The 25,912-nt window shown below is 42.7% G+C and overlaps 1 protein-coding gene across 1 annotated transcript in view; it reads right to left on the bottom strand.

Moving 5' to 3' along the window:
* slc44a5a (solute carrier family 44 member 5a) overlaps positions 1-25,912 on the bottom strand; it is a 47,650-nt gene that overhangs the window by 11,359 nt on the left and 10,379 nt on the right. The window contains exons 8-9 of the mRNA XM_061083699.1: positions 24,638-24,711; positions 2,653-2,737 (exon numbers count right to left, since the gene is read on the bottom strand). Of these exons, the coding sequence (XP_060939682.1) occupies positions 2,653-2,737; positions 24,638-24,711 (159 nt within the window). The remainder of the gene's footprint in view (positions 1-2,652; positions 2,738-24,637; positions 24,712-25,912) is intronic.

The raw sequence follows: 25,912 nt of genomic DNA, 5'->3' as shown, positions 1-25,912 counted from the left end.
ACCTTTTCTTTTTAAAGCCTGTTTTTAAATGTCAGTGGTCCTCTGCTGTGCCACTTACTGTTCATATAATATTAATATTTTCAATAGATAGAGCAAATTCTTTAGTCTGTAACAACCAGGAAGCCCCTGTAGATGGCGATGCTAACAGGAGAAACATACTGCATGTCTTTGTTGTGTGTCTGTATCTCTCAGTACACCAAAAAACACTCTTATCCCTCTCCTGAAGCCAACAGCCTCATTTATCACTGTAGTTACATCAGATTCATGAGGAGAAGTTTAATTTTGGATCTGTCACAAGTAAAATCAGTATCTCTTGTTAAAGTATGTGGACGTTAAAGAACAGAAAACAACTGTACAATTGAGTTTCATTTTAGATTCACTCAATTAAAGCAGGACAAGCTCTGGTGTAACTGAAAAAAAATATTATTGGGACACTTGAACTGAACAAACATCTTTAATGTTTTCAGTGACACACGCTTTTCCTTCAATGCTGCTGTGAAAAAGACATATTTGTGCACAGGTTCACTCCGAGCCTCAGGCTCACTGAAGAACCCACCATCCCAGAAAAAACCAGAGTGATGCTGTCCTTCAGAATAATGTTTAGGTAAAACCACTCGAACAGCCTTAGGGACAGGCCAACATGTCAACATTTTTCTGAATTATGCATCTGACATCCTACACTGCTAATTAATTAGTTCTATGTGTCAGAGATTAGAATAGGTAAATTGTTTAGAGTTCATCAGTTCTGTCAGCAATATCCCACACCAACATCATCACACCATCAACACATGGTGAAATTACAAGGTTTCCTTCCCAAAGGTTCTAAACAAACTCTTCAAGAATCATTGAGTTATCATGATGCTGGGAATTGAAGTGAATTGTTGAGACTTGAAGTGAGCTTGGCCCATGTTCACTAGCCTGGGTGAACTTAGCCCTGCCCACAACATTTTCGGTCGGGAAATTCTGTCTGGAGTCGCTCTGTTGGGGAAAATTATCTCCGAAAAGAAGCTGTTCGGACCAATCAAATTGTCAGGGCGGGCTTTATACGATGATGGACAGATGATCAACAGTTACGTAATAAACTACGTCATCAAAGAGCGCTTGGGTTGACTTTGTTTTCCACAAACATGCCTGCCGCTGGAGAGCTGAGATGTGTAGATGAAGCTGATCGTGTTGGTAAGTTCTCTGTATATCCTTAACTTATTTTTACAACAGCGGCAAAAATCGTTCTTCATCTTCCTCTTCTACTTCTTCCAGCGTGCGTGCAGTTGAGTTCTGTTGACAACAACTATGGGTCGCTCAACATACGTCACATGCTACATTGCTCTGATTGGTTGTAGGTCTATCCAATTGAGCGAAGAGGCATTTTTTTCCTGGTTCGGTTGAAGCACGCCCCATAATCACAGCCCAATGGAGCGGTCTCAGACTCATATTCTGACTAGAATAATGAGTATGAAAACATCAGGCTACATGTTCACTTCAACTAGCAACAACTACTTTCACCTCTACTCTTACAACAGCTATTGTTAGTGTGAATATTACTCCTAAATATTCACCTATAATTTATGATCAACCGATGACTGGTTCACCTCTAGTAGGATGAACTAATTAAAGAATTTGTTTCTCGAGAGTTTGTCAAGCTAACATGTACATGTCAGGAGCTCTAACTAGTCAGTCAGTCAGTCATTTAACTGACCCAAATACTATCACAAAATTGTTGTAAAATAATAGTTATTTACAAAATTTCACGTGTTTTTTTTAAATTTGAATTCTTGGACATTCTGATATCTGTTTTACACATGAAATCAACATATTATACCTTTCTGTAATCCTAAGGATGTTTTCTAACCACACCAAGAAATGGATATATCATACTCAGAGGAGACATGCCACAGCTATTAGTGTTCTTTCTGCCTGAATTTGATAATCTGGACAGGTAATTAGGTAATCTGGGACCCATTGTATTAAAATAGAAACATAAATACTAAATCACCTTGCTTCATGAAAAAAATACTGAGAAAATGTGAAATAAAATGTATATTATTAATCGAAATGTCATTAATTCACATTACCCTAGCCTTAAAAGAGAAAATGTAATATTAATTAAAAACTTTCTATTAAAGGTGTATCACATTACAAACGACAAGCAACAATAACAATAACAGAAGTAATTTACCATACTATTGGGGCTATTAAGGGAATAAAACGATCACGCCATGGTCTTCTCCACATGTTTCGCGAAACCAATGGATGCAGACCACAGCACAGACACTCTTCTGTGCTTTTGGATCTTTTTTGTCTTGGGGAGCTAACTGATTGGAGGATTGAGGGCCTCTTGACTAGATTTTGTTAAAACAGGAACTCAAATTTAAGGTGTCCCAAATAACCCAAATTCACCTTACACACTACAATTCTGCCAACACAATACAATTACATGAAATGAAATCCCATATCAGTTTGTCCAGGAAAGTATGGAATCAAACTAATTCCTTAACCCTTATGTCTTGAATAAATTCATGTGAACCTATGGAAAACTATTTAAACAAAAGTCTGGTTATAATGATAGTAACGTTTTGTGAGCTCCTGCACAGCTGTTTAAAAGAATTTGGAAAAAAACAGCGCAAAGGGTTAGGTGTTAAAACAGTGACTTACGCATTAGAAGTTCCCTTCTGCCCACAGAACTGGCCATAGCTGTCTGTCGGATGGAGAACCTTCCTGGGGTCCCCATGTAACCAGGCTGGACAGATGGACAGAGGAGATTATTTGCCGGAGACAATCATCAAATAAGCACTTAAATATTCTGGTTATTGCGAACTATCTGATATCTTGATATTTATATATTTAATTACACATTGTTGTTGTTATTGAAAATGTTTATGATATTAAAATGTCAAGAGAAAAGTAAAAGTAAAAGAGTAGCTTCTTACTATTTGTTGAATTTGCAGAATACAACAGCGAAGGATTTGTGTGTTGGTGCGTGAGTATGCGTGCATGAGCGTGTATGTGTGCACGTGTGTGTCAATGATGATTTGACTATCCTTCAGTGCCAAAAATATAATCAGTCAAACAAATCTTCTTCTTAAAGTGTTCATGACTTGCCAATCCAGCATCATTAAACAGGATGACTTTTCATCAATGAAAGCTCCAAGTGCAGTAAAGCAGCTCATGTTATTAATGGCAGTGGAATGAGTGACGATACGATAGATTGTGCAGTAGTGATGGAAGGAAGGAGGAATAAGAGAGATGCGGTATATGGACAAACAACAGTCAGGGTCTATGCATGAGAGAGTGAGGATGATGTCATCAGGAATGATGTCATCCATGTCTGGTAGTAGCAAAGCTGAATTTGGAAAATTTTTTTTAGAGTGTGTGCACCTCTTAGTGTGATTATGTGTGTTTCCCTGTGCTAGCCCTCTATTAAGACACATGCAAATGTGTGTTTGTGTGTGTTTGTCTGTGTACAAAGTAGGATTAGCGGGTTCATATCCTATTTATGGGATGATGTCACCAGTAACCCCCCACCCCTTACACACACACACACACAAACACACTAATGGACGACTCCTTGGTAACTGCATCTGGCCTGTACTAACAAAGGAATGAGGTCATACCTGTATATGAGGCAACCCACACACGGATACACGCATATGAAAATAGGAACACTTAAGGTAGAAGGGATAGGAGTAGTCGGGATCACACCTGCAGTTTTGCAGTGGTCGTCATAAAATTGTGAGGTACATATGTCCTCCGTTCTATTTGCGACCGTTTCAATGAGCTGCTTCAGATATTTTAACACTGACAGCATTAAGGATAAGCACGCTATGCACAGATTTAAGTGTTTGGATTTCTCATTCAGACTGACAGGATCTTAGTGTGTGAGCTCTTTTTGTGTCTCAGGGCAAAACATAGAAAAGCCTTGCAGTGATGTGCTTCCTCTCACATCCTTACTTACTCTCTTGCTTTCTCTCCTTTCCTTTTTTCTCTCTCCTAACAAGCAACTATCTACCAATACGATCAAGATGATTGAGGCACAAAACGGAAGGAAAGAAAACTGGGAATCCAGCTCCCACAACAAAAAGACAGTGGAAGAAAGAGAGAGAGAGAGAGAGAGAGAGAGAGAGAGAGAGAGAGAGAGAGAGAGAGAGAGAGAGAGAGAGAGAATCGAAGGACATAACAAGAGAGTAATTCTACATAATCTGTTCAATATGATCAGACACATGATCAGTAATTACATTAAAATAAGTATTTTTTTCTCTGCTCTGATACTGATTTAGCACAGTCAGAATGCTCAGTGGTAATTTTCCTGGATGGTTCTTCTAGTGATGTGCATAGCAAGCAGCATTCTTGTTTTCAGGTCTCAGCACTGGAAGCTGCATTAATGAATATTCTTCGGGGACGGCGTAACTGTAACCTTACACACAGCATCTTATCAATTATTATCACCTGGTCTGTAAAAAGTGGGTTTGGGGAATCTCTTGCGTTTGTCTCTGAGTTTCATGTCCTACAAACCGAGATCAAGTTCACTTAAGGTTACTATAGTAACTTACTCTCTAATCTAGATTCTTTTAATAAATGATTTTAACCTGAGTACAGCTATACCTATAATATGTGTCTTCATTGAGATCCAATTGAAATCGGATTTCTCTCTTTACGTCACATCCTCCTCATTTCAGCGGCTTCATGAAAACAACAAACGATAAAAAGATATAGGTGGAAGACGAATTCAATTCCATTTTTTTTGTATAACACCAAATCACAACTTCATTATCTCAAGGCATTGCTGCTATATTGCTGGTTTGTAGCTGTGATATATGATTATCATTTCCACCTATACACAGCATTGAGTCTGTTCAGTGTGGTTGAACGTGTTCCTGACCACCTTCAGAGCAGCTTAAAAATCCATCCTCAATGCATCATGGGAGCATTTACACCTGTACTTTCATGTTGTCAAACACTTTCTTATTAAAATCTGATCATCCACATTTTATAGTGTATCAGTCCTCTGGGCCTGAAGAAGCTGTCTGGTGTTTATGTCCATATCAAAGATCTTAGAGTGCATTCATTTGTAGAATTTTACCTCTGGAGAAAAAGATCAACACCTGATTTTGTTGTTATTTGTCATCCAAGTCCTAGCTTTGCTTACATTACTGCCTTTATGATAAGTCAGTCAGTCATGTAGACTGAACCTAAGAGACTATGATCTCCGTCCTTATATTAAAGTTCTACAAATCGTGGCTTCATCCTCATCATTTAAATCTATACACTGTCAGTCTTTATAGGAGCGAGACTCTGTGGATATGGAGACCGGTCAATTCCCTGCACTGAAAATATAATAAAAAGTTTGAAGCTTTAGACACCAGACATGAAGAGATTTTAAAACTGCATTAACTGTACGGTATGAGTGAGTTTTTGAATACAGACTGCAGGTTTGTTTTAACGGCATTTCAGAGAATAAATATACAACCCCAAATCAGAAAAAGTTGGGACGTGTTGAGATATCTATGTTTTGTTCTCTATCTTATGAATATATTTTACTACATTATATCCTGTGAATCAATATTAGCTGTGTAGTCTATAGAATTAACAATATTACAACTGTTTCTTTTATCCTGGAGTGATATATAATTTCTGGACTCAGATACAGGGTCAAACACAGCGCGCAACCATTTGAGTGTTAATATGACTGCAAAGTGCAATTTGGGGAAAGCGTGAGAAGGAAAATTCATCTTGAGATTTGAGATAATGAAAGCACGGATTCTCAGGAAGGAGAGAGGATGTGCCCGGACTAACACAAAGAACCATTTCATGAATTATTATGGGAAAAAACATATGAAATCCTCCTCTAAAGTATAATCTGCTGGGTCTCTCCACTGTAAAAAACTCCCTTCTTGATAAGGGCACAATGGTGGGAGACACCTGGTGGAGTGGACCTTCTCTCACAATGATGTGCTTGCAAAAATTGCACTTTGAGAGACAGTATACATCTGGCCAATTGCTGAGTGCCCTCAAGAAAAAGAACCGCCTCTGTGTTGCACGCTGCGTCTTTTACAAATACTGTGGACTTGGGAAAGTGGGAGCTTCTTCTCGACATGATCCAGTCACTGCATGAAAAGAAGCGTTTGTGTCAATCTGTGTCGCAGAGAAGTGTTGGCACATCCTTCGGTTAACGACTTTCACACGTATCTGCAGGCAGCAAAGGAAACGCTCAGGGTTCCTGCAGTTGTCAAGCCTGTGAGCTGTTGAGATTTGACCCCCCTGCTCCAACGCCTAGAGGACGCTTTCACATGCAAATGACAATGCTCTGAGCTTCACAAATGCAAATCAGTTTCCCTGAGAGCAGATAACACCAATGTGTAAGAGGCACCAACAAACTATCTGGCTGAGTAAACCAGGCTTAAAATAAATATTAAACCTGAAATTTTAAATTGTTCTTAAGTAAGTAAGTGTGCTATAATGAATTATATTGTATACCACGAACAAAGGTCAATGCAGTCAAAAGAAATGAAACAATGCACTTTATTTCAAATTTTTATTGTCATCCAAAACAATCCTAAATCTCAACAACTGTACAGAGTGGCATGATTACAGTCACTTTTTCAATTGTGCTGGTTAAATGCACAGAGGAAGTGTTAACCACACCTCTACCAGCAAATAAATGATGCTGGGTATGATCATCTGTGTCCTGTAAGCTCCAAACTTCTACTGGCTTTCCATAAAAATATCTGTCCTCCCAAAATACTGGCATCAAATTCACATGTCAATGGCAAACTAAGCTGTTCCATGAATTATAAATACAACATACATCTCCACTCAGTTTGATTATTATTTTAAATATAAAGAAGACACAATATAGAGCTTAAATTCCTTCATAATTTGAACTTCAATTGTCTAATTGTTGTTATTAAACTTTCTCAGTATTCCATTAAAACAGTCAACACTTTTATCCAAAGCGACTTACAATAAGTGCATTCAACTATAAAGTTACGAACACAGAACAGCGTGAATCATGTGTGTAAATGTACTAAACACCACAAAAAATAAACCTGGCCTCAGTCAAATACTCATCCCATATGAAGTAACCGCTGCTCACGTCACCCGCTCGCGTCATCAGCTGATGGACTCGTCCAATCACAGCCTCGTAAACACAGTGCAGCAGCGTCGAGTGTCCCGCAGACAGGAAGCGGGTCGTGTTTAGCTTGTCCTGTACGAGTGACTCTGTTTTCGGGGGAAAATAACTTGCTGAAGTCGACACGACGCTGTTCCCTGGAGGAGAAGATGAGTGCGTGGGAAGCAGAGCCGCGGGCCCGGTGTGGACGAGTCGAGCCGGAGAAGACGGGCGCACAGTCCCTGAGTTACGGTGAGAGCTAAGCTAGAGACGCCATGCTAACCACTAAGCTAACCCTATATCTGAAAGCATGTCCGCCACTCTTTGGGATAGCGAGAAAGTTGCTAAAATACGAATACAGCATCGAGTGCTGGAGCAGATCTAGTGCATGTGTAAATATGTATGAATTACTTAGATGTAACAGTTTTTTCATCAACGTGACTTTTCTGTATGTTTTCACAGCCTCAGCCCCCCCCCCCACACACACACAAACAAAGAGGCGTTAGGCTGAGACGCTGAAAGTCCAGATTTAAAGTGCAGAAAATTAAGCCATTGAATGTAAGTAACTGTTTATGAATTGTTTTGGTGTTTTTTTGCTGTGGATCTTCCAACGGTGATGCAGCGCGGCTATTTCCGTTTATTAATAATAAAGTCATGTTACATGTGTTGTTTTCCAGCTGCCTGTCCATGACGTACAAAGACACACTATGAGCCAGTATGATCCGACCAGACCTTACATCAGCATTGAGGAGTTGTCGGAGAAGAAAGAGGGTAAGGTTATATTCATTAAATAATTTTCCAGTTACATGTAAAGGTGTATGTTGTCATTGAACTGTGCTAATTTTACTGAATGTGTTTACAGCTGACTGAAGCGGGACAAATGACATGGATCCATCCTTCCACAGCCAGGAGCGCACCGACCTGTGTCCCGCACTTCATATAAGACTGGAAGCTACACTGATCTCACAGCTACACACCACAGACGTCTACACACTGGAGAAGATTCAGACAGAGTCCCACAAAGAAGTCATGACCCAGAGGCTGCAGAGAAACATTTCAAGCCTCATCTGAGTTTTTGTACAATATTTTTGCTGTATGTAAATAAAGCTTTCACTCCACATATACCTTGTTCACATTTGTTCCCTGTACAATATGTTCACCTATTACATCAAGCATCACATGAATGTTTAGTTTTAATTAACTGCAGTGCTTTTGGTAAAGGCTTACTTATAAATAATAATAAATATTAATATATACATTTTTATTATTAATATTGTGTGGGAGGGGCTTACCCCACGTGCGGAATGCTGTGACCCCACGTGTGCACTGCAATGACCCATAAGGTGACCAATAGCAACACTTCTACCAGCCAATCACGAGTGACATTAGTTTCAAGGGTCTGTGGTTTCCTCCAATGGTGAGTAGAGAGAGGTTCTAGCCAGCGGCTGGACTCCGATTCATATGCTAATTAGATCACACGTCGCGATCGGTCTGCGCGGCGGAGCGAGCCCTCCCGCGGCTCTCTCCTTTGTTCTCCAAATCCCCCTTAAGGTCCGCAAACGCCGATAGACCCACCTTGTCTTCACTGGCGAACGCCGAGGTAACATCATGGAAACAGTTGGTTACAGCAGGGGATTAGGCCTGTCCGAAGAGGTTCACTGTGACAATAATACTGCTTTTCGTCTAGTGAGTGACCTGGTGACGTGTCCAGCAGAACCCCAGAGATTCTCTGTAAGTATTGATCTTATATAATAAACGTATTACTGTGAAACTTTTGAACACTGAACATGTCTAAATTATTTACCTTTCCCACTTGAACCTCGAATCAACGAACACGCTGTCCGGTCCGGATGGGACCGGGCTCGACAGACAATATGTCACTTTTAAATTAAAACTGAGAATAGTGATTTATAAATGATCTTTGACTTGATTACAATAAAAAAAATAAAAAAGCACATTATTTGATTTGTTGACCTCATGAATTGTAGCCTGACGTTGTCAGACTCATAATTCTAGTCATTCTAGAATATGAGTCTGATACTGCTCCATTGGGCTGTGATTATGGGGCGTGTTTCAACCGAACCAGGAAAAGAAATTTCTCTTCGCTCAATTGGATAGACCTACAACCAATCAGAGCAACGTAATATGTGACGTATCTCAAGCGACGCATAGTTGTTGTCAGTTGTCTGTTTCAGGAGTTTATTCACTCTCTAAATAAATCAATGGAAATGCTGCAAATGCCGCTTGTATATCCACCGGAGGCAAAGCCCTCAGGAAGCAGCTGGAGACCAGGGCTGCTCGTGAGAGCCCCGGCCAACGGCGGCGTTAAGAAGCCCTACCGCTACCAGCCCGGGACCGTTACCGGTGTTCCAATTTAAATGGCGGCCAGATCAACTGGCGATTTGTTTACCTTTTTCCAGATGTTGATGGTGGGTTGCAGTGCTGGTCGCAGATTCGTCATTTTCACAAAGCACCTGTGTGTGAAGTTCGGTGAGCTATTGAAGGTCTCGCTAAAATAAAAATCCTACAAAAACCCTTCACGAGTTCATGTGTCCGTGTCAGCATCACATTGAGACAGCAATATATATTAAATGGTTTAAAAAAAAAGAAAATAGTACAAAAATCTTGACCGGCACTCGAAACAGTGAGCCGATGCACTAATAACTTCTGGCCTGATGACGATCTCGTTACGCCACGGAACCGCAGAAATTTCCATCGCGCAATAGATAATAGATGTCTCGTTCCTTGCTTTGTCAGCTGTATAACAACAGATGTGCTTTTAGGTAACGCCCAGATCATCTGGTGATAGTCCCAACACAGACAAAACGCATATATACTTAATACCAGGCTTCACAATCTGATGCTCCTCTTCGTAGGAGACACAGGGAGTTCTGAAGAACACACGCGCGTGACCAGCTCCACGCAAAGTGCTTGTGTTTGACGAAAGCAAAGCAGTGTAAGATGCAAATCTGGAAAACGAATTTAGCGTCCTCATTGTTGAACAACTTGTTATGTATTTCTTCTCTTCTGTCAGATGGCTGCGTGCTTTTTTTGGTGCTGTGTCAGTCCAAGGAGTAAATACAGTTCCCAGTGTAATTGTGACAACTCGTGGCAAATTATAATAGTGATAAATAATAATAATAAAACTATTTATATTTTGTTGTATTTTCACAAACAATGTGGTGTGGTGATACAAGCAATTGTGGACGCTTCATGGAACATCATCATTAAAAATAAAGTGTCTTTTGTGTCAGTATCATCATATCTGTGGTCCACGCCAACCATGATATCAACGAGCACATGAAACGCCCACTCATAGTAAGCAGGCAAACTATTTGTGGCTTTTGCTTTGTCTGTGCCCAGGATATAGCAGGTTTCATGATGTCGTATATACGTGTGGTAGGCACACGGGCGCAGCGGTGTCCAAATGTGTCAAGTATGAATGATAACTCAAGAGTTTTTGGGGAAATTGTGACTGTCACAAGTTAACCTGGGCGTGTTCCCTGACACAATAACTCATAGTAAGATGTGCACAGGCTTCACAGTGAGCGCAACATAAAGGTGACTCAGCATATCTCCCGATCAGTGGCGCAGTGGGCAGTGCCATTGTCACAACGTAAATTTTTATGTGGACCACACTGCATCGATTCCTGTGGTGGGATTTCTTTCACATTTATATTTAGTCAGAAGATGTTACTAACACAATTCACTTTATTTTTAATGATGATGTTTCATGAAGCATCCACAATTGCTTGTATCACCACACCACATTGTTTGTGAAAATACAACAAAATATAAATAGTTTTATTATTATTATTTATCACTATTATAATTTGCCACGAGTTGTCACAATTACACTGGGAACTGTATTAACTCCTTCGACTGACACAGCACCAAAAAAGCACGCAGCCATCTGACAGAAGAGAAGAAATACACAACACGTTGTTCAACAATGAGGACGCTAAATTCGTTTTCCAGATTTGCCTCGTTACACATGTGTTTTAAAATCACGTCTGCTGACTTTAACCAGCATCGACAGGAAGACACGTGAAGCTTCAACCGTCCATTAGAAGCACGTTCACCAACTTTACTCATAAAAACACCACTGGAGCTTCCGCATTGTTGTTGTGAGGCGATGTTTACATCTGACACTGCTTTGGTGTGTGCGCGTTGTAATGATCACCAGCGTCAAACACAAGCACTTTGCGTGGACCTGGTCAAGCGTGTTTGTTCTTCAGAACTCCCTCTGTCTCCTATGAAGAGGAGCATCAGATTGTGAAGCCTGGTATTAAGTATATATGCGTTTTGTCTGTGTTGGGACTATAACCAGATGATCTGGGCGTTACCTAAAAGCACATCTGTTGTTATACAGCTGACAAAGCAAGGAACGAGACATTTATCTATTGCGCGAAGGAAATTTCTGCGGTTCCGTGGCGTAACGAGATCGTCATCAGGCCAGAAGTTATTAGTGCATCGTCTCGCTGTTTCAAGTCCCGGTCAAGATTTTTGTACTATTTTCTTTTTTTTTTAAAACCATTTAATTTATGTTGCTGTCTCAACGTGATGCTGACACGGACACATGAACTCGTGAAGGCTTTTTGTAGGATTTTTATTTCAGCGAGACCTTCAGTAGATCACCAAACTTCACACACAGGCGCTTTGTGAAAATGACGAATCTGCGACCAGCACTGCAACCCACTATCAACATCTGGAAAAAGGTAAACAAATTGCCAGTTGATCTGGCCGCCAGTTAAACTGGAACACCGGGCCGGTAGCGAGGCTCTGAGAGAGATCCGTCGCTACCAGAAATCTACGGAGCTGCTGATCCGCAAGCTGCGCTTCCAGAGCTCCGCTGTCATGGCTCTGCAGGAGGCCAGCGAGGAGTAAAAACGACAGCTAATCGTTTTTTTCAAGCATACACTTACTTGTTGCTCCAACATTAACTGCAACAGCGTCCCAACATGTGTTTTTTTTGTCTCCTATGTGCTGAGGAGCGTAGCGCCCCCCCCCCACTCTCTTTTTATTTATATGACTGCTTGTGTGGCCGCAGCATCGGGGCCAGCTGATAAATTTAACTTTTTCTGAATCCCGTAGGAGGATGGCAAAAACATCTTTTCGATCTACAAATGGCTTGATCGCGTTCCTCTGTTCCTCTTTCAAAATGAATGCGCTGTCGATGTCTGCTAAAACAGACTCAATGGCAGCATCGACACATCTCAGCTCTCCAGCGGCAGGCAGCACTCTTTGGTGACGTGGTTGATTACGTTACTGTTGATCATCTGTCCATCATCGTATAAAGCCCGCCCTGACAATTTGATTGGTCCGATGAGTTTCTGATCGGGCATAGTTTCTCCCCAACGGAGCAATGCCAGACCGAACTTCCCAAACTCAAATGTTGTGGGCGGGGCCAAGTTCGTCTGGCACCCAGGCTACATGAATTGTATTGTTTTTTCAAAATAAACACTTATTAAATTTTGAATCTTGCAACATATTTCAAAAAAAGGTGGGACGGTAAAACGTTTACCACTTTGTAATTTTGCCATTCCTTTTCAGAACACTTTAAAGACGTTTATAGACTCAAGACACCAAGTGATGAAGCATTTCATTTAGTTCCATTCTTCCTGCAAACAAGTCTTAAGTTGTGCAACAGTACGAGGTCCCTGTTGTTGCATTTTGCGTTTTAATATCCCCCACATATTCTCTATTGTGGCCAAGTCTGGACTGCCTGGCTTGGCCTGCGTGCAGCACCCCCACCCTCCTCTTCCGTAGCCATGCCTTTGTAGTCTGTTCACAATGTGGTTTTGCATTGCCTTGTTGTAATATGCATGGAAGTCTCTGGAAAGGATGTCGTCTTGAAGGCGGCATATGCTGCTCCAAAATCTCTATGTACTTTTCGGCACAGAAGGTTAATTTACCTTTAACAAGGGCACTGACACAACCCCATACCATGACAGACTCTGGCTTTCGGACTTGTTGATGGTAATAGTCTGGATGGTCCTTTTCATCTTTGGTCTGGAGTACACAGCGTCCATTCCTTCCAAAAAAGACCCTAACTACTGACTCGTCTGACCACAATACACGTATCCACTGTGTTATGGTCCATCCCAGATTTCCTCGAGCCAGAGAAGTCGACTGCGCTTCTGGACACATTTGACATAAGGCTTCCTTTTGGCAAAGTAAAGTTTTAACGGGCATTTGTGGATGTAACTGTGTATTGTAGTGCTTCACAAAGGTTTGCCAAAGTAATCCTGAGCCCATGTGGTGATATTGCTTATAGATAAATAACTGTTCTTGATGCAGAGTCGTCTGAGGATCGGAAAGCACGGTTAGTCAGCTTAGAATTGCGCCCTTGCTCTTTATGTAATGAGAATCCTCCAGATTCCCTGAATCTTTTAATATTGTGATGCAACGTAGAGGCAGAAATATCCAAATCCCTTCCTATCCTTCTTTGAGGAACACTGTTTTTAAACATTTCATTAATTTTCTCCGACATTTCTTTGGCTAACCCTAACCCGCTTTGATCCTGAAGAGCTAGGCATTTCCTGGATTCTGCTTTTGTATCAAATCATGATAACAATCACCTGTTGAAATAACCTTTTTCAAATCATCATGATTCATTTTTGAATCATTGTACGTCATTACTAGCCCTAAATTTCCCCGGCCCCAACTTATTTTGGAATGTATTGCAGGCCTGAATGGCAGGAATGGATGTATATTTACAAATAAAATGAAGTTGACCAGACAAAACATAAAATATCTTATATTTAGAAATCATTGCTGTCTTTTTTTAGTTGCATTTTCCATACTGTTCGACTTTTTCTGAGTTGAGGTTGTTGTTGAGCAAGACTTTTAAATGTAAAAAATCTAAAGCTGGCTGTAAGATGAGTGTGCAGGAACCATCTACAAAGTGCAACACAGAAAAGAGACGTTACAAAATAACTAGAGCTGTCAGTTTAACGCGTTATTAACGGCGTTAACGCAAACCCATTTTAACGCCGTCAATTTTTTTAACCCGAGTTAAAGCAGAGCTGCAGTTGCAGCTTCAGTATCTGTGTTCGGATCCAGTCTGACCTGCTCTCGCTTTTTGTTTTAATATTTCGCCAACTAAAATATATATTTTTAATAGAGATGAGCCGGATACTCGGCTGAAACGAGTATCCGGTACGGATAAAGCACTTTTGCCGAGCACGAGTATTATACGAGTAATACGAGTCAATATCTGTGCTCGGACTGAATGAAAATCGTAAGTTATGACCATAACTATGGATCTATGAGACCGACCGATGACCGTCACCACGGTCTTAACACGAATGATGTCCTCATCTCCCTATCCTCGAGACCAAATATCAACAATGTCACGTGAGTGACCTTAAGGGGGCTGGGCTCACCGCCCATAAAGCTCCCCGGTGAGCGCGGCCGCCTCCTCCTTGTCTGAACGCCTCAGCCCGTTCTGAGTGACAAAAGAGGGTGACGGTCATCGGTCGGTCTCATAGATCCATAGTTATGGTCATAACTTACGATCTATTTCGACCTCCCTCAGACCGTCACCACGGTCTTAACACGGATGACTAGTATCATCAGGGTCACGAAGAACGGAGGACTCTATCGCCTCACATCCTCGCCCAGCAGCTGAGAGCAGCACTGCGGAAGCCAATGGTGTGGGGGAAGCCACATTGACCCTGTAGAATCTAGAGAATGTGCAGGGGGCACTCCATGTTGCTGCTGCACATATTTCTGAAAGAGGGACCCCCTTTAAAGCAGCCCAGGAAGTGGCCATACTCCTGGTGGAATGAGCTACCAAGGAATCTGGGACTGGTATGTTCTGTCCAGAATAGGCCTCAGCGATAGTATTAACGATCCAATGGGACAAACACTGTTTAGACACAGGGTGGCCGACTTTTTTACCCCCAAAACAGACAAATAACTGAGAGTATGAGCCCCTCAGAGACTTTGTGCGTGCAATATAAGCCTTCAGTGCCCTTACTGGGCACAACATAGGCAGGTCGGCTTCCTCCTGTAGTAGAGCCGGATCAGGTTGAAAAGTGCTGATCTCGATCACCTGATTTACCGTCTGATGGTTTATGACCTTAGGCAAAAACGAGGGGTTTGGCCAGAGAGACACACCTGAGTCACCTGCCCTCCATCTTAGACAATCGTCACTTATAGACAGAGCATGCAATTCACTCACCCTTTTGGCAGAGCATATAGCCAGGAGGAAAGCTGTTTTGTAAGATAGAGACTTAAGGCTGGATTGCCCTATGGGTTCAAAGGGAGACTGCATCAGGGACCGTAATACCAAGGGGAGTTGCCATGATGGAGCCCTGGGAGCCCTGCTTGGTCGCAGGCGGTGTGCTCCCTTAATGAACTGAGACACTAGAGGGTGTCTACCAACTGTAACATCTCCCACTGTCTCATGGAAGAAAGAGATTGCGGCAGTGTATACCTTAATGGTGCTAGGTGCCCTGTTAGAGTCCAAAAGTGACTGAAGGAAACGGAGAATCAGCTCAATAGGACAAGCGGCTGGATTTTCCTGTCTGTTGCGACACCATGTAGAAAACACACTCCATTTATGGCCATAGTTAGCCCGAGTGGAGGGAGCCCGGGCATTGTCTATGGTCCTCAGGACAGCCTCATCTAACCTTTGAGAGAGGTACTGAGAAGGGGCCAAGCCCAAAGCTGCAGGATGTCTGATCTGGGGTGCCATATCTGAGCTTCTGCCTGTGAGAGGAGGTCTGCCCTGACTGGCAGGGCCCATGGTTGACCGTGAACCAGGCGAAGGAGCGTTGGGAACCAATGCCTCCCTGGCCACCTGGGGGCTATTAACAGCACCTCGTAGTGGCCCGAGGCAACCCGGTTGAGTACCTGGGGAATCAGAGGGAATGGAGGAAAAGCGTACAACAACCCTTCCGGCCATTCTTGAGATAGTGCATCTAGGCCTAGGGGACCTCACTGGTTTTCCAGAGAGAACCACATCCTGAAATGGGTTGTCTCTGCTGATGCGAATAGATCGGCCTGAGCCGTGCCAAACCGACTCCATAGGAGGGATACAACCTCTGGATGAAGTCTCCATTCTCCTGGGAGAGGACCAGTCCTGGACAAGAGGTCTGCTGCTCGATTTACAATCCCTGGGATAAAGATTGCTTTGAGTGAAGCCAGATGCTGAAAAGCCCAAAACAGAAGTTTCTGTGCCACCTGGAGGCAACGCAGGGACCTTGTGCCTCCCTGGTGATTTATATGATACACAGTTGAAGTGCTGTCTGTCCTTATCAAGACATGCCTGCCCTGGATGGAGGAAAGGAGAGCCTTCAGAGCAAGGTGAACCGCTCTCAACTCCAGAACATTGATGTGTTCGCCACCCCAAGGGGGTATCCACGGGCCACGCACCATTCTGCCTTCCCAGACTGCTCCCCAACCTGTGAGGGAAGCATCTGTCGTCACCACTGTCCTCCTCGAGGGAATGTTCCCAAGGGGGACTCCTTGGAGCAAGAGCACCCAGTCTGCCCATGGGCGTAAGGCTTGGAGACATGTGCGTGTCACACGAAGTTTCACGTGTCTGTCCAGCTTCGGGTTGAGCTTGAAGGCATTCAGCCACCTCTGAATTGGCCTGGCCCTGAGGAGGCCCAGAGGAACAACAGCTGCTGCGGCTGAAATCATCCCCAGCATCCTCTGAAAGCTGATAAATTGTAGCTGCCTGCCGAGACGGAATCGTTTCCGGAAGACTAGAATCTTCCTCACCCTCTGAGATGTGAGGGATGCAGACATTGTAAGGGAATTCAAGCAAAGTCCCAGAAAAATCACCTGCTGCCTTGGCTCGAGGTTGCTTTTCGTCACATTTACCTTGAAACCCAAGGACCGTACATGCGACAACACCCTCTGGGTATCCTCTACAACTTGGCCAAGAGATGGAGCACAAATCAGCCAGTCGTCCAGGTAGGGAAGGATTTTTACTCCTGACAACTGGAGAGGAGACAAGGCCGCCCCAACCACTCTGGTGAACACCCTTGGTGAGAGGGAAAGGCCAAATGGCAGGACCTTGAACTGATAGGCTTGCCCCTGGAATGCAAACCGAAGAAAAGGTCTGTGGTTTGGACAGATGGGCACATGGAAGTACGCGTCTTCCAGGTCTATCGAGGTGAACCACTCTCCTCTTTCGATAGATTCTAAGATCTGACCCGTGGTCAGCATCTTGAAAGGAAGTACCTTTATGAAGGCGTTTAATCGCCTTAGGTCCAAGATGGGACGTATTCCGCCATCTTTTTTCGGCATGAGGAAATACGTGGAGTAGAAGCCAGTGAGCTGTTCGTCTGGATCTACTTTCATAATTGCATCCTTCTGCAGAAGGGTTAAAATTTCCTGTGTCAGGATTTGAGCCTGGACTGGGTCCGTGACAATCGTCATGCGGATCCTGGAGTAAGGGGGGGGCCGCCGCCGAAACTGAATTCTGTACCCCTTTGATACTGTAGCAAGCACCCATGGGTCTGACACAGTTTCTTCCCAGCTGTCCAGGCATAGCCGAGAATGAAGTTCGGCGGGTGTCCCCCCACCCCTAGGCTGTACCGCCCCGAGGTCCTTGACCTCTGGGGGGGCGCCTCTTCTGGGGAGCACCTCTAGTCGAAAAACGGGGATAGAACCCACGTCGACTTTGTGAAGGCTGTTTGGAGTCACCAGAGGCTGTGAATCCTGTAGCCTGTCGCCTGTCATTCACCCATGGCTCCTTACGGGCCCAGGATGATGATCGGTGGGGAGGCTGGGAGCCCCTAAGTTTATACCTGGTAGACGCAGCCCCTCTGAAAGTGCGCTGTACTGACTCTCTGGTACGCCGAGACTGTTCAGCCTTATCTAACACACCCTGGGAGTCAGGATGAAAAACATGTGCCGGCACGACTGGCATATTGGTCAGTTCTTTCCTGATATTCTCGGGAAGAGTTGTCTGTGCCAACCAGATCTGCCTCCGAGCTACCATGGCAGATGACATAGCTGCACCAATGTCCCTTGTTAACTGGGAATGAGTGACCAGGGCAGAGTCTATCAGGCTCATGGTGTCCTGGTCCTCTGGGTTGGCTGTTCTCCTAAGAGCTGCCAATAAAATGGCGAGTGCATTGCCCGAGCGGGCTGCTCGTGTGGCTGCATTATAAGTCCGAGACACCAGTCGGTCTGACTTATCACACTCTTTCAGGGGACAGCGTGGATTGGTGGTTACCCGCTCTGGACCCAGAGATGTTAAGGCTGCCATCTCCCGCTCAACTGGAGGCATATCCCCCATACCTGTTTCAGGAGCATACTGATTCTTAGTCAGTCTCCGGCAACCTGCATTGAACTGAGGTGCCCCACTTGGGATGTTCCATGCTTTCCTGAGCATGTGCAAATAGTCACCAGCCACAGGTACAGTAACTGATTGCTGGGTCTGAGTGATGCCGGCCCAAATCCCATCCATTGGAGCAGGAGCCTCAGTTGGAACATTGAGCCCCACAATTTTTGCCGCACTTGAAACCCTTGAGATGACGTCCATGGGTGAATGCTCACTTTCACCCATGTTGCTGAGGTTGGACGCCCCCTCACATTGTGTGGATTTAGGCTGTTTTAGCCCAGCAGCACCCTCAGACTGCCCATCACTTTCAAAAAGGGAATTTTGAGCATAGAGAGAGAGAATGTCAGGGTGAACCACATTCTCCTCCTGATAGGAGGGTAACCTGTCCGGGGAGGAGTGCCCATGCCTCGATGCCCTAGCTGTTGTGGCCGGGTACTGGGCCTCAACTCTACCCAACCTGTCTGACAGACCACGTATGGCCGCTAGGATTTGCAGCTGAGTGTCATCATGCTGACCAGCTGGGTTCTGTGAAGGTTTTGGAGCCTGTGTCTCGCTTGAGTCCCGCCTGCGAACAGGGGTGTGCTCATGCCCACGTTTTCGGGGGGCTTTCCTTGAGGTGTGTCCCCTTTCATTTAGTTTGGCTGGTAGAGGCTGCACGGCCCCAGCACGAACAGACTGCTCCACCCATCTGGCTCTTTTAACACGCTCCTCCACAGGCAGTTCCACTGCTGCCACACAGGGGTTCTCAATATCATCCATTAAATGTGCCATGCCCAAACAAGTCGGGCATTCACGGTGGCCATCTCGGGGATCCATGATACCCCGGCAATAATGGCACAAATGTGAGGACATTTCTGTGTTACTTTTGTGATTTAAGAATAAATATATAAACAATAGCGCCCAGCAGCTACGGATAGCTGGTAAAGGGGATCTTATAAACAGGCTAATCACAGCTGGCCAATATCACATAAAACGAAGGAAGGGGTGAAATAACTAATTCACCTGAAAATGCCCACTGTATGCCTGCAATGGCAGAAAACAAGGGGGGTGGGGGGGTGGAGAGAGAACAACATCCCAGCCACTGCGAACAGGGCTTTAAGGGAAACAAAATAGCACCTACAAAGGGTGATAACCAATAACCAACTGTATTTTATACAGGGAACACAGGCAAACAATCCCACCTGCTGCGCACAGAGGCGAAAAGGGGACACTACCTGGCCTCAAACACGGTTTATTTATTCATTTTTGAAAGGCAAATAAACGTGAAAAGGTTGGCTTTAACTCACCTCCACTCATTGTGCGCGAACGCACGAGGGGGAGTTGGAGAAACCCCACTCCCTGCGGACAGCGAGTTACGGGGTGCCTTTTTCAAGGGGGGTGGGGGGGTGGAGAGAGAACAACATCCCAGCCAATGCGAACAGGGCTTTAAGGGAAACAAAATAGCACCTACAAAGGGTGATAACCAATAGCCAACTGTATTTTATACAGGGAACACAGGCAAACAATCCCACCTGCTGCGCACAGAGGTGAAAAGGGGACACTACCTGGCCTCAAACACGGTTTATTTATTCATTTTTGAAAGGCAAATAAACGTGAAAAGGTTGGCTTTAACTCACCTCCACTCACTGTGCGCGAACGCACGAGGGGGAGTTGGAGAAACCCCACTCCCTGCGGACAGCGAGTTACCGGGTGAGGAGGGGGGGGCACCCCCGATCCAAATCAGTTTTAAGGGATAGATTATTTATTGATTAAGCTTCCCAACTTTTCTACTCACTCCTGTAAGAGAACAAACTCTGTATGGACACAAACAGCACGAGATAAACAATACTTACCCAAAGCTGTGAACAGTAGTTAGTGCCAGGTGCAGCTAATTAAGCTGCCTGAAACAAAGAGCAGAGCTTAACACATGCAGTGTAGCCCTCTGCCTCACTTTTAGAGAAGGGGAAAACCACAAACAATCCTCAGGGACACAAGGCGCCTGCACAAAAGTGTCGGATTGATAAAAGTGGAGTCCCAAAATATCTTACTTACCTGTCGGTCTCGGATGAGGCGAGTGAAGAAAAAAGGAGGAGGCGGCCGCGCTCACCGGGGAGCTTTATGGGCGGTGAGCCCAGCCCCCTTAAGGTCACTCACGTGACATTGTTGATATTTGGTCTCGAGGATAGGGAGATGAGGACATCATTCGTGTTAAGACCGTGGTGACGGTCTGAGGGAGGTCGAAATAGATCCTCACACAGCGTCATAGCGCTCCTCCCCTTCACACACCGCTCTGCTCGCACACTCACAGAACAGCTCTCTGTCTCTCAGTCACTCAGGTTCGCGGGCCTTTTCCGTTAACGTTTAGGGTTTCTTCAGCTTGAAGTTTGTTTTTATTTCAGTTTGTACTTACCTTTTAACCAGTAGAGTTCGGTTAAACGTGGGTTCGATCAGACGTGGTGCTGGTAGAAAGCGACTCGCGTTGCGTCTCTGCCTGTCGGAGATTTTTTTTCGCTGCATCGCTCTTGTTCACATGAATGTGCTTATACCATGTATGTTTTAATTATCCTCATCCGAAGCAGGAGAGACCCGCGTCTCCTGTCAATCTTGTCCCCGGGAAACACAGTCTCCCCGCCCCCCTCTCTCTCTCTGTCTCTCTCTTACTCACTCATACACACACTCACACACACACACACACACCTGGTGTGGAAATAAATTTAAAAAAAATTAAAATAAGCGTCCCCGCTTACACAGGACACGGAACTTCTTAGTGGTTTAGTAGCTTTTATTATCCTCTACACGGACTCGCACACATCAACAACACTTCACTTCCTCATTGAGCCCCGATCCCCAAACAACCCCACACTATTGGTTCAAACAGTCACATGTTCCACCCCGAACCCTTCACTGACCCTCAGACATCAGAACGCTCCTTCAACACAGTGTTTTACTGAACAAACGTCAAAACCAAACATAAACATAAACCCAGTCCGTTACACTATTAGGCTGCAGCTATATGGTTTTATTTATTTAAAAATAGGGTACTTCTTATTTCACACAAATATGGGGAGGACTCAAATAGCCCTACAAAGTTCTGTGTTTAATTTATTTCAAAGTAGGCCGACACTTGCCTGTTTATTTTGTTTGTTTGTTATTTTGTTGCTTGTCTGTTTGAGTAGCTGGCTGAAAGCAAAGAAGTAGTAGGCTTACCTTTTATTGGTAACCTAACTGTTATGGTTCATTGTTTCTGAAATAAGAGGCCTGACTGCTATGTTCACAGCAAACTTGAAAAAAAAAATTATTAAGCCATGGTTTAACTGCACTATAGGCTGAGTCCTCTTTTACCTGAAATGTGCCCTTTATAATTTTATTTTGTAGCGCCCTGTTTGGCAATGTTGTTTTTCAATAAAATAAAACATTTGCATAAAGCAAGCCAATCCACTTTTCCATGTTGATAAGAACATTAAAAAGAAAAAAAATAAATGAAGGGACATTTAGAATAGATACAAATTTGCGATTAATTGCGATTAATCGCGAGTTAACTATGACATAAATGCGATTAATCGCGATTAAATATTTTAATCGTTTGACAGCACTAAAAATAACATTACTGTAATCCTGTGTATTGTCACCAAAATCAAGTCACACATCCAGTGTCTCCTGCTGGTTATACTACAACACTTAGTTATGAAAATATTGATTTTGCATAATTTATTCAATAACTTCACTCTAATACTGTGTATCTGGAGCCTAGATGTGTAATGTAATTTTGGTAAGAATACACACTATTAAGTTAGGGTTGGAACGTCTCGTCAACATATTCAACATTATAGATTGTGTAAAATAAATCGACTCGCGGAACGTGCGTCCACAATCATCTAGCATAAGTCAACAATAGTCTGACAGCGGTCCGGAGCGGACCAAAAGAAGCCGCTCTATATGGACTCAGACCTGTTATTAGATTGTGATGGCGCATATTTAGGGGTGGTCACTTTTTATTGCACTTACGGTAGTACTATTTTAAACTGCTCAGCTTTTTTCGACAATTATGGTATCAAATCCTGGCAGCGAACGGTAGAGTTTCCTTCACTGAACCAGAGAAAGTGTAAACAAAGAGTTAACGCTGTTTAGTTGTTGAGATTGTTTTTGTGTAATGAAGTTTCATATTAAGAAGAAATGGGAAAACTCAAACGTTTTTAATTCTTAAATTAAGCAACTTATTTTAAATGCCATTTTCAAAAACACTTTATTTTTATTTTTTAAAAGCAAACCTTATTTTACTTGAAATGAGAAAATAAGGGTAGACTTCAGTTCGGTATGAAAAATTAATAATAAACATTGTTGAAATACTATTAAATTGTACTTTTTGTTTTTGTTATTGACTTCATACAACTACTACGCTACTTCAAGATCGTTTTTTTGATAGACTGCTATAATTGAATTCACAGTGTTGATATTCCTCCAGAAAGGTACTTGAATTTTACTTTGGTTTTAATTTAATTTGTTAATGGACAGCTTAATGAATATTTATATATTCCTTTTACTTCAATAGACCAAGATCTTTCACAAATTTTATTTTGGAGATAGTGGACTGTAAAAGGCAGATAAGCAGTTCAGACTGGGCAATTTTTTGTTGTGGAATAATGCCTTGCAGTACATATTTTGGCAAGTTTGTTTGTATTTAAGAGAAGATTATTAAATAAATATAAATTATAGAAGTTTAAAATTTTATTGTGGATAAATTCATGTTTATATTAATCAAGAAATACAAAATAATCGTTCGATTTATAGAAAAAATTAAATTATATTAATCAAAAGATAATCGTTAGAATCATCGATAAAAAACGCCCTAATTCCTGTGAAGTTATTGAATATTTACACTACCGTTCAAAAGTTTGGGTCACCCAGACAATTTTGTGTTATCAATGAAAACTCATACTTTTATTTATCAAATGAGTTGCAAAATGAAAATATAGTCAAGACATTGACAAGGTTAGAAATAATGATTTTTATTTGAAATATCAATTTTGTTATTCAAACTTTGCTTTCGTAAAAGAATGCTCCATTTGCAGCAATTACAGCATTGCAGACCTTTGGCATTCTAGCTGTTAATTTGTTGAGGAAATCTGTAGAAATTTCACCCCACGCTTCCTGAAGCACCTACCACAAGTTGGATTGGCTTGATGGGCACTTCTTGCGTACCATACAGTCAAGCTGCTCCCACAACAGCTCAATGGGGTTGAGATCTGGTTACTGCGCTTACCACTCCATTACAGACAGCATACCAGCTGCCTGCTTCTTCCCTAAATTTTTCAAACTAGAGACTCTAATATACTTGTCTTCTTGCTGAGTTGTCACCTGGGCCTCCCACTTCTCTTTCTACTCTGGTTAGAGCCCGTTTGTGCTCTTCTCTGAAGGGAGTAGTACACACCGTTGTAGGAAATTTTCAGTTTCTGCGCAATTTCTCGCATGGAATAGTCTTCATTTCAAAGAACAAGAATAGACTGGCGAGTTTCACATGAAAGTTCTCTTTTTCTGGCCATTTTGAGAGTATAATCAAACCCACAAATGTGATGCTCCAGATACTAGAAACTAGCTCAAAGGAAGGACAGTTTTATAGCTTCTCTCACCAGCTAAACAGTTTTCAGCTGTGCTAACATAATTGCACAAGGGTTTTCAAGGGTTTTCTAATCATCCATTAGTCTTCCACAGCGATTAGCAAACACAATGTACCATTAGAACACTGGAGTGATAGTTGCTGGAAATGGGCATCTATACACCTATGTAGATATTTCATTAAAAACCAGATGTTTCCACCTAGAATAGTCATTTACCACATTAACCATATATAGAGTGTATTTCTGACTAATTTAATGTTATTTTCATTGAAAAAAAAGTGCTTTTCTTTGGAAAATAAGGACATTTCTAAGTGACCCCAAACTTTTGAATGGTAGTGTATGTGCAGATTAGGTTTGTAACCTTGGAAATGGCAGTTGACAAAAAAAAAAATCCACCAACAGAGGTCAGTGCCAACATATTCTCTTGGCAACATGGCTTAACAAAGTGTTGCTCTTGAAGTGTATACAAACAAACTTGTGGTATTATGTTGTGTGTGAGTGAGATCAAGAAGAAACAACAAAGACCATACGTGTATATTAAGATAATACACTGCAAGGACAGTCAGAGCAAAGAGTTTTTTTCGTTGTGCGTGTGCGTGTGTGTGTGTGTGTGTATGTGTGTTCACTCACCCACTATCCCCAGGGACAGATATGAAAGGATGACAATAATGAAGATCAAACACCACAATGTATCAGTGCAGCTTCTAAAGAGACAGAGAAGAAACTAGTTATAAACCACAACAGAAAATATATTTTTTTAAAGTCTCTATATGTCCATGATAACTGTTCAGCCAAGTGAGTGTTTGCAAATCCGACTCGAGTCGTGAATCATTACAAGCTGATAGTGAAGATAAAACATGACACATAGTACATTTGTTGCTACACTATCAAAAAACGATCTTTAAATACTTCTGCCTGTAATGCATACATTTTTTACATTTTTGTTAAGAATGTATAATTTGAGCATAACCTGTGTCTCTAAGGTCCCCAGATATAGAAAGTACAAGAGCATTTATTTTTTGGACTGGACCATGACCTCTGTGTTTGTCTGAAACTAGCAAAGACTTGCTTTGATAATAATTATTATGATAATAATAACTTACATTTTTATAGCGCCTTTCAAGGGACCCAAGGCTGCTCTACAAGGACAGATTCTATCAAATTCTGTCATATGCTTTCTTTTCTAAGTTTTTGGAATGTCCAGAGGGATGTGGACTTGCAAATCTCGGTTGGCAGAGCATTCCAGCAGGTGGGGGCCAACACGCTGAAAGCTCTGTCCTCCACAGTCTGTAGACTCTGGTCAAAGTATTGTAGATTTCTGGACAGGAAGTATAGTGCCTTGCATAAGTATTCACCCCCTTGGACTTTTTCCCATTTTGTACTGTTACAAACTGGAATTCAAATAATCTTAAATAGACTTTGAAGGTGCAAAATACCTTTTATTGTGACAAAAACAATAATGAGAACAAAAAGTTGATATCTGTTGGATGCATAAGTATTCACCCCCCTGAGTCAATTCTTGGTATAAAACCCCCTTTCTCTGCAATTACAGCTGCAAGTCTTTTGGGTATGTCTCTCCCAGCTATGCGCATCTATGGAAATGTTTGTTCATTCTTCTTGGCAAAAAAGCTGAAGCTCAGTCAGATTGGATGGAGACCGTCTGTGAACAGCAATTTTCAAGTCTTGCCATAGATTCTCAATTGGATTTAGGTCTGGGCTTTGACTGGGCCATTTTAAGGCATGAACATGCTTTGATCTAAACCATTTCATTGTTGCTCTGGCTGTATGTTTAGGGTCATTGTCCTGCTGGAAGATGAACCTCCGCCCCAGTCTCAAGACTTTTGCATACTGCATCAGATTTTCTTCAAGGATTGCCCTGTATTTAGCTCCATCCAACTTTCCCTC

The sequence above is a fragment of the Limanda limanda genome, chromosome 13, assembly GCF_963576545.1.
Source record: "Limanda limanda chromosome 13, fLimLim1.1, whole genome shotgun sequence".
Lineage (NCBI taxonomy): Eukaryota > Metazoa > Chordata > Actinopteri > Pleuronectiformes > Pleuronectidae > Limanda > Limanda limanda.
Note: the sequence above shows the minus strand (reverse complement) of the source record. Positions and strands in the feature narration are given on the sequence as shown.